General features: G+C 47.3%; 1 protein-coding gene and 1 long non-coding RNA gene across 2 annotated transcripts; both read right to left on the bottom strand.

Moving 5' to 3' along the window:
• Positions 1–1375: 1375 nt before the first annotated feature.
• cep15 (centrosomal protein 15) lies at positions 1376–3958 on the bottom strand. The gene is made up of 3 exons (XM_029826870.1): positions 2428–3958; positions 2286–2354; positions 1376–2001 (listed from the first exon to the last, which is right to left on the bottom strand). The coding sequence occupies exons 1-3, from the start codon at positions 2563–2565 to the stop codon at positions 1825–1827; spliced, it is 384 nt and encodes a 127-aa protein (XP_029682730.1). The 5' UTR covers positions 2566–3958; the 3' UTR covers positions 1376–1824.
• Positions 3959–4757: 799 nt separating this feature from the next.
• On the bottom strand, positions 4758–9350 carry LOC115247015 (uncharacterized). The gene is made up of 2 exons (XR_003886105.1): positions 8784–9350; positions 4758–5206 (listed from the first exon to the last, which is right to left on the bottom strand). It is a non-coding gene; the product is annotated as an uncharacterized lncRNA (long non-coding RNA).
• Between the last annotated feature and the right edge of the window lie 157 nt (positions 9351–9507).

Raw genomic sequence — 9507 nt, 5'->3', positions numbered from 1 at the left:
TCAGCAGGAGTTCAACAGGGACACCGCTCTGGGGAAGAAGCTGTTCCTCAGTCTACTGGTCCGAGTCCTGAGGGTTCTGTAGCGCCTCCCAGAGGGCAGGAGGGAAAATAGTCTGTGGGCGGGGTGGGAGGAGTCCTTGAGTATGCTGCGTGCTCGATGCAGGCAGCGCTTCCTCTGGACATCTCCGATGGCAGGGAGTGTAGTCCTTGTGATGCGTTGGGCAGTTTTCACCACCCTCTGCAAGGCCTTGTGCTCAGCGATAGTGCAGCTTCCATACCAGACTGACACGCAGTTGGTCAGGATGCTTTCTATCGCACAGCGATAGAAGTTCACCAGGACAGCCGAGGATAGCTGGTTCTTCCTCAGTGTCCTCAGGAAGAAGAGGCGCTGGTGAGCCTTCTTGATGATGCTGGAGGTGTTTGTGGTCCAGGACAGGTCCTCTGAGATGTGGGTCCCCAGGAACTTGAAGCTGAAGACACGCTCGACGGCCATCCCGTTGATGTGGATGGGGTCCTGTGTGCCTCCTCTTGCTTTCCTGAAGTCCACGATGAGCTCCTTGGTCTTGCTGGTGTTGAGGACCAAGTTATTGTTAGCGCACCATGTGGTCAGGCGCTCTACCTCCTCTCTGTAGGCTGTCTCGTCGTTGTTGCTGATGAGACCGATCACCGTTGTGTCGTCTGCAAACTTGATGATGGAGTTGGATCCATGTACAGGTCTGCAGTCGTGGGTGAATAGAGAGTAGAGGAACGGGCTCAGCACACAGCCTTGTGGCACACCGGTGCTGAGTGTGATGGTGGTGGAGCAGCTGTGACCTGACCTAACACGCTGTGGTCTGTCGGTCAGGAAGTCCAGAGTCCAGTTGCAGAGGGAGGGGTTGATGCCCAGGTCTCCAAGTTTGGTGATCAGCTTGGAGGGGACGACGGTGTTGAAAGCTGAGCTGAAGTCAGCAAACAGCAATCGTGCATAAGTGTTCGTGTTGTCCAGGTGTGTGAGCACAGAGTGCAGTGCTATGGAGACTGCATCATCTATGCTCCTGTTGCTGCGGTAGGCAAACTGGTGTGGATCGAGTGTGGTTGGGAGGCAGTCCTTCAGGTGAGCCAGGACCAGTCGCTCGAAGCACTTCATAATGATGGGGGTGAGTGCTACCGGGCGGTAGTCATTGAGGCAGGTTGGTCTGGAATGCTTCGGAACTGGGACGATAGTTGTGGCCTTGAAGCAAGACGGGACCACTGCGTGGGCGAGGGACAGATTGAAGATGTCCGTAAAAATCCCGGCGAGCTGTTCTGCGCATGCCCTGAGCACACGTCCAGGGATGCCATCAGGACCAGCAGCCTTGCGTGGATTGATCCGGCTGAGGGCTGTGTAGACGGCGGTAGATGATAGTGTGATGGGTTGGTGGTCTGCTGGGAGAGGGGTCCTAGTGGCGGTGTCCTTTTCGAAGCGAGCATAGAAGGTATTAAGCTCGTTCAGGAAGGTGGTCCTGAGGACAATCCAGAGGACAATCACAGTTGTGCTCAAGGACAGATCCTGCCGGGACCTACAGCACCTTCGGACACAGAAAAGCCCATACACGTCATATTGGGCTTATTATGGAGAGTTGCTCCAACAGCACCAACAGCAAAGAACTCTGGCGCTATCTGCTGGCCTCCTCTCAACACTGCAACACTGGAACCTCAGACTAGTACCTGTGAGCCAATGGAAGTTCAGCCGGTACACAGAACCAGTTTGAAGTTGGAAAACAAATAGAGAGACCAGTGATGGTCTTTGAACCTGGATTCAAATGTTATGAGTCCAAGAATCGGCCCTCAGGTATCTGCTGTTCAATTACGAAGTAGCTCTGGGTTTAGGGTGCGGAGGCAGCCTTCGCTTTCTAGCTGTGCTGGGCTTCTGTCTGGGTGTGCTGGCTGATGGTTCTGGTCCAACAGTGGGATGTTGACCTTCACCTAGGAGGAAGTGCTCCCAGACAGGCAGGGCGTCTGACACAGAGACCCAGCACTGGCTCTGACACACAGGAAAGGAGTCATTAAAGTACGCTGAGGCACCAGAGAGGTCAGACAGAATTTTACACATCATTCACCTGAGCTCCACTTTTTGGATTAGCCACAGAGAGCTGCCAGATACTGGAAACTACTGGTCAAATTAGACAAATCTCTTTCATTTTAATGTCCTATTACATTATCTCCTCTTGATTCTTACATTTAATAAGCTCTTTTGTTCTCAGAATACAGATTAGTTTACCTCAATTTTAGAGAATATTAACTGGATAAGGAAGGACAACTGGTTACCTCCAGAGCCAGGAGATGTTGGCGTGGCAGCCGCTGACCTCTGACCTCTTCCTCTAGCTTCTGTAAATCCTGCAGGGTCACAGAAATGCAGCCATTACAGTTAAACTCTCCACACATGCTGATAAAGGGACTGAGCTGGGACCTGCAGCAGGCGGTTGTTCCTGTAGCGGGCGGCCTGGGACGCCTCCTGCCGCCGCCTCCTCTGCTCCTCCCGCTGCTCGCTACGCTCCTCCATCTGCTTCAGCAGCTCCGCTCTCTGAATTAGACTGAGGGCACACATGAAGCGGTCAGCTCACAAGAAGTAGAATTGGGATGTCTGTGTCATCAGGGTTGCTGCAGACTTTTAAGAGTACTTGAAAAGGAGAACCTGCTGAGGCGTCTGTGACCATGGTTGGAAGGACGCTTACATCAATGTGCACTGCTGCTGCTTTGGCCCAGCAGTGTGAACACGGAAGGACTTGGACCGCAGTTTCATGCTCACATCAATTCATTTCTAAACAATGGAACAATCCACCATTGGACATCAGACACTGATCACTTTCAGAAACCTACCTTTTCACCCTGGCTTTTATTGTTTTATACATTTTATACCTATTTTTATCTAATAGGTTTCTAAAGAACTTCTTAAAAGTTATTATTGCTCTTAAAACCACCAGCCACAGTGTACAGACGGGTAGATACGGAGGTCACAGAGAAATAACCCATGACTTTTTCTGAAGGGTTTGAAGTGGACGCACACCTGCCAGTGAAGTCGCTGGTCTATCTCCAGTTTTAGAAGGTTCCACTGAAGGGACTTACCGCCTGAAGGGCACGAAGGGCATCGCCATCGCCCTACATGTCCTCTGTCACCAGACGACAAAGCCCAAGCGCACGGAGGACACTGACTGACTGACTGCCCAGAGTTCATGAACTGTGTTGATTTGATGCTTTATTTATCAAGAAAAGGCTGAAGTTAGTAGCTGGGCCTCAGCTTCACTCTCACACTGACAGAAATGAAGTGAAAGTACTCAGCAAAGCCACGATGGAGAGATTCAGCTGCTACAGGTGGTTCCTCATACCACCTGTATGGTCTGCATGGTGGATAGATCCAGGAAGAATGGGCCAGGGACCGACTCGGTCCACTGGGAAATGTGTAGAATAGATTCAGTGGGAGCTTTAGGAGTATTGGAAATAATACATAATAAAAGTACCATATTTTCACGACCATAAGGTGCACTTAAAAGTCTTAAATTGTCTCCAAAATGGACGGGGCGCCTTATAATGCGGTGCGCCTTATGTGTACACCGAGTTCCAAAATCTTTAAATAAATTTCGGCTTTCGCAAAATCCATTTCGGATTCAATTTGGACATAGAAGATGATGTACATCAGCACATTGCTAAATACACTGTAGCATGCATGTTTTAAGCTGTTTTACCATGCCCGGTGCGCCTTATCTATGTGTTAAATACAGAAATAGCACCCATAACTAAGACTGCGCCTTTTAATTTGGTGCGACTTATGGTCACGAAAATATGGTACTCCAGTATCTGTAGTGGCTGACTGTGTACTAATGACGTACATATTGGCTTGACCAGGAACTAATGACAAAAGATTTATCTTACAATACTAGACAATTCCGCGGAAATTGTGAGGGTGTCCTTCACCCACTGACTGGCTGGCCCCTGCCCCCCATGTCTGCCTGTTGCCCCCCGACCAAGCCAATTGAGCGCATGTTGTGCAGGGCCTGCACAATGCATGCGAGCAGCCCCTCCCATCCCCACTGCCTGTGAGCTGCCCCCCCCCCCATCACACACACACGCGCGCCGATTCGCGATCAGAACTACCACCAATTTGGACAGCTTAATGCTGTCCAATTCTATCAAAGCCTGATTCGTTAGAACCGCAAGACGTTGAAAATACATCTGAGATTTTTGATCAGCTCCCCTCCAGGTCACGTGGTCTCCAGCTCTAACTTCAGCTGAAAACGGTTGAGAGGGCATTTTCCAGGTGCCAAGGAAATGCCCCCTGCCTTTCTAGGTGAATGTATGCTGGAGCTACGGGCTCTCAAACTTGGGGTTAAATTCCAGGACTTTTCCAGGCCTAGCCTATTAATTGCAATGGGATTTCAAGGCCTTGAAAACAAGTATATCTTTGCCCCTCAGGACTAAATACAAGAAAAGTCATAGCCACTGATTCCCATAATTTAGCCAGGTTCTGGAAAAGTTTGGTGTTTCTACGCCAAAGCGCATAGGAGATACATGCCAAACTTTTGATGAAAAAAAGGAGGATAACAAAGGGTGGCCTCCTCTCGGGAGGCACACCCAATAATGAGACTTTAGGAGAGCTTTAATAAAAAGTGCATAGTGCAAGTACCGTACCGTACCTGTCAATGTTCCCTCTAATTTTTTATGTGTCTGAGCAAACACACCAACTCCCTGAGCAGTCACTTGGACCACTGCAACCAATATCAGCCATGTGCACTGTGGTCAGGCCAGTATCACATCCATCCAAGTTGTAGTTTAATAAAAGAATCAAATTACAGCATTTACATTTACATTAGAATCCTTTTTACTAAGTGGTTTAGCAAGCTTAGAATAAAAAAGACCAACAAACTATGTACTATGTTAACACTGTAAGTATAAATATTTATTTTCAACTATAGCAAAACATAAAAGGCCAACCAAAGCAAGCTCTAAGTTTAACGTTTTCAGTCTGAAGCTCTCCCTTGTATTATGAGTACGAGTTTGAAATTTCAGTGTGTGAACCTCTCTCTGTGCACAGCGTGAGAAGGTCCTGTTGTGGTTTGGGAGAGAGTCCTGTATCTTATTTTTCTTGTGAGTTCTTCTCACTTCTCCAGTGGTTGTAAACCCTGTACCACCTTGTGTACTTCTTTCTTGGGTGTGAACTCAGTCCTTCTTCTATGGTTAGGCTGGGGATCTTGCTGTGGAAGAATTAAGAAATGTACACCATTTAATGTAATAACTTAAAAACTTTCACATTTTGCACAATAAAACGTGTGCTGTCGCACAAGCATGTGATACAGTAAACATTCCATTAACTCTGTAAAATATATATTTTCACAGTTTTTTATTAGCATTTCAACTACTCATGGTAAAAACATTTAATGATTAACCATTAAAGCCTAAATTTCTATAATTCTATAATATAATTCTATAATTTCACTGTTAATGACCTCTACAGAATGTGGGTAGTGAAGAATGGCCTCATACTTCTTTGCCAGTGTGGCAACATCTGCAGTTCCATACTCAAAACTGATGTCTGAGCTCAATGCTTCAATGTCAAATGCAGACCACTCCTTTAATCCATCCTCTGGAAAATGAGCATCCAAGTGATCAGAGAGCTCACCAATAAAACGAGTAATTTCACTGGTATTTCTGCCATCAGCTGATAAGGCCTTCATTGCTGCTTTGACATGATCACTCCACTGAACATCCTTTTCATCTGTTAAGTATTAGGAACACAACTTCTCAATCTTTGCTCTTGCAAATCAGTGCCCTTCCATAACAGTCAGATTGCGTCTTTGAAAAGAACGACAGAGGTGTGCTAGCTCATCCAAAACATCTTCCAGAGCAAAGAGAGTCACCTTGATCTTTGAATCAGTCAGCTGGATCTCCGTTATCTCACTAGCTTCTAGCCTGAATTACAATGTATCCTCATCAAGAATCTTTGCAAAGTCTTCCAGTTTTGCTCTCTCTACAGTGGATCTTGAGAAAATGGAATAAACCATTTTAAGAAGAGTTTCCACATCAAGCATCAAAGGTACATTGTTCCATGCATCAAAGCCCAAGTCCTCTCGATGGGCCACGCAGTGTTGCTCATTAAGGAGTGATATTTGCTGCTTTAATAAAGATGCAACTCCATTGTGTGTTCCTAGCATTACTGAGACACCATTGGAGGTTAGCATCACCATTCATTGCAGGTCCAGTTCATGCTTGGTGTAAAACTATATTATTGCCTGCACAATATCCTTAGCAGTGCATGCAGACAGCTGGATGATGCCGCCAAACAGTTTTATGGTTGACGTTATTTTCCTCTCTGTATTCACAATACAGGACTAGCATTTTGTGCACTGTTATGTCTGTACTCTCATCTACGATGAGGGCGTGCCAGGGTGCATTTTTAATATCACACACCATCTCATTCTGCACGATGTTATTGATTGAATTCAAAGGTGTAATTTTTGCTACACCTGCTTTCTGGTATACTCACATGCTTGGCCATGTGATTGTGATTTTGTTGAACTGACAGCATAGATGCATTCATGTTGATTGCTAGCAGAATACTGTCAATGAGAACTTTAACTTGCTCTGGGATGGAAGGTACCGATCCCCATTCCCATCTGACATCTGCGTACAATTCCAACCTTCGCCGCCTTCAGAGCTGTATGCTGACCTACTGACCTCCGACCCCGCTGACCCACTCAACCTGACTCTACCGTCAGCTTATTTTACTTAATATAATGTATTTCTGTATGTATTTCTATGCTACCTATTCTCTCCTCTACCGGTCCTCTCCCTTCTCCTCTCTCTCTACCCAGCCCCCCCATCAACAGGAGGATTCCCCCTACTTGAGCTGCTCAAGGTTTCTTCCTGTTAAGGGGGAATCTTTCCCTGCCACTGTTGCTTGTTGGGGGTCAGGCCCTGGGATTCTGTAAAGCGCCTAGAGATGCTATATAAATAAAGATTGAATTGAATTGAACCGCTTTGAAATGACTTTTGTGCGTGATGTAAAGCTTGAGGTAGTCCAGCTTCCATTCTGTCCACACTTTTCCTTCCGAAAACTTGCTCACTACTTTGGCTTTGCAACATGTTTTGCAGTGCAGACCTTTCTCGTTCGAAAAAGAAAAAATCTCACCCAGTTTCACTGTTTTTTCTCCTGTTTGCACAAACTCACATTCCATCTTAAAAGAACTGCACTTCTTTTTTACTTCGGCTTGGTGAGGGGATGTGCCACTGCCCGTTCGCTTTGCCATTATTGTAAAGGGTAAACACAAGCAGTATGTCAAGCGTGTCTTCTTCACTCCACATTGGGCACATCGTTTTGCTAGCTAAAACACCGGTCGTGGGCAACGGATATGGACGTCTTTGTCATCACCTACGTTGATTAGCTATGTATGTGTGGGGAATCCAGTCACCCCTCACTCTCTGAATCACATTGCAAAAAATAGCACAAACTGAATAGTTATGTTTATATTATTTTTTTATATGCGCTCCACGTGCACTCTGGGACGTGCAGCAGACTGGATCACCCCACCTCCCACACTGGTGTCTGACACCTGCCCATCAGCAATGCAGGCATGTGCACTTTACAGGGCACACACTCGTTGTCCAGGAAGCTTGTGTCCACCACGGCGGTCATGTCAGGCCCGAGCAGTCCACCACGTCCCAAGGCTGCAAAGGCAGACACAAAGGTCACAGCACCACGGGGTGTGTGTGTGTGTCCACCAGTCTCCTCAGGGAAGAGAGGTGTTTGGAACTGGTGTACACTTTTTTTCTGGACTAAGGGGGAGGGAGGCGTTTGACAAGGGAGCTGTGTGCAGGGCAGGATGGAACAAAAACCTGCTCCAGGCCAGAAGGCTCTTGCAGACAGGAGTGCAATGGAGGCTATAGCAGTGGGCCAGGTCCCTCTGTCTGTTAGACACGTCAATCATATATCCTTACAGTAGCTGCAGGACGTCACTGTCAAATAAGAGACTCTTTATGCTAACGTGGTAACGCACAATGGCACCGCAGCAGCCCTTTGTTTCCCCACCATTGGCTGGGGTTGCTCTGGTAACTGGAACCATCCGTTGCAGCGATGGTTCCACCAGCTGCCAAAACTGCATCAAGTGTTCATGGAAACATATCAGGGAGGGAAGCAGCAGAACACAGGTAGATCAAGGGCGAGGAGAGCGTTCTTTACATCTGCGTCAGAGCCCAACCCTCTGTGTGAGAGGGTGCCGCAGCAGCTGCTGCCTCACCTGGGCCATTTCATCACCAAGACAATCGAATCAACAAAGGCTGGCCCCAGGGCCCCAGCGTCAGCAGGCTCCAGCCTCTCTCTCTGCTTTAGCCGTTCCAGGGGAAGAGCACAGGAACGACTCCAGGCTTTAGCCCCGGCCTAGTGGATCCAATGACCTCTTGCCCGCCCCCCCCCCCCACCAGTCACCTGTCTTGTATCATTTGGCAGACCTGACTGTCCAGTGTAGACACACTTTCATGTCTTCACCTTCCACTTGAAATTCCCCCCACCCCAACCATGTAAAGAATCACTGAACAGCCAATAGTCCTCCCTCTTCTCCTTGAGCAGGTTCAGGGAGACTGAATTCAGTCCCACCTGAGGCCTGTGGGTCGCTTCATAGCTGCAAAAGGGATAAATGACATCAGTAACAACATTTCATCACTGGGTAACTTCTTGTATTAATGGTAAAAGAGAAGGCAAATGTTACAGCCCAAAACCTTCCGACATTGCGACAGTAATAACGATATTGTAAAACCAGACTTGATGTTGTAACTCACCGGTCTAGGAGGAGAAGAGCCGCCTCCGAGTGGAACTGGAGCACCTTTGGCGCCCCCCACCTCGGAAATACGGGGCCGATCCGGCATCTTAGCCTCTTAGCCACCGACCGTTGTTTCTTCAGAGACAAGGCCGGATCCTGATCGTCTTCAGGCCAACCTTTCGTTCCACTCTCCAACATTTCGCTTCGAAAATACGCATCGGTCCACGTATACGCATCGGTCCAACCGGACCGGGTGCTAAACAAATAGCTGGAGCTCAACACGCACGGAGTGTGCGTGCATCCTGTTGTACTCCACATTAAATTACACCTTTGAAACTTCACATAGCGAGTTTGAGTCCTTCTATCTAAAATGATGAATTCCGCGTATTGCCCCCTTAAACAGACGCAGGTTGCTAGCTCTGCTAAGTGAATTTAAACGCAGTAGAAACATTCGTGGATCCGTTTCAATCGCATTTCTGAAAAAGATCATATTCAAAAATGTGTCACTTACATCTCATATGTATCCACCAATTTAGTTACTTTACGTGAAGACGAACAGATTGTTGACAATCTTCCAAAAAGTGGCGGAAACGACCGGGAAGGGTGGCGAGCCCTTCAAAACAAAATATCGCACTAAAATAATTTGTCCAATTCCAATAAAATGGAAAATATATATAGACCCATAAAACAGGCCACTGTAAAGTGGAAAATATGCAAATGACCCTACCAACCCACTCAACTGT

The sequence above is a fragment of the Takifugu rubripes genome, chromosome 19, assembly GCF_901000725.2.
Source record: "Takifugu rubripes chromosome 19, fTakRub1.2, whole genome shotgun sequence".
Taxonomy (NCBI): Eukaryota; Metazoa; Chordata; class Actinopteri; order Tetraodontiformes; family Tetraodontidae; genus Takifugu; species Takifugu rubripes.
This window is presented reverse-complemented; position numbering and strand designations above follow the sequence as displayed.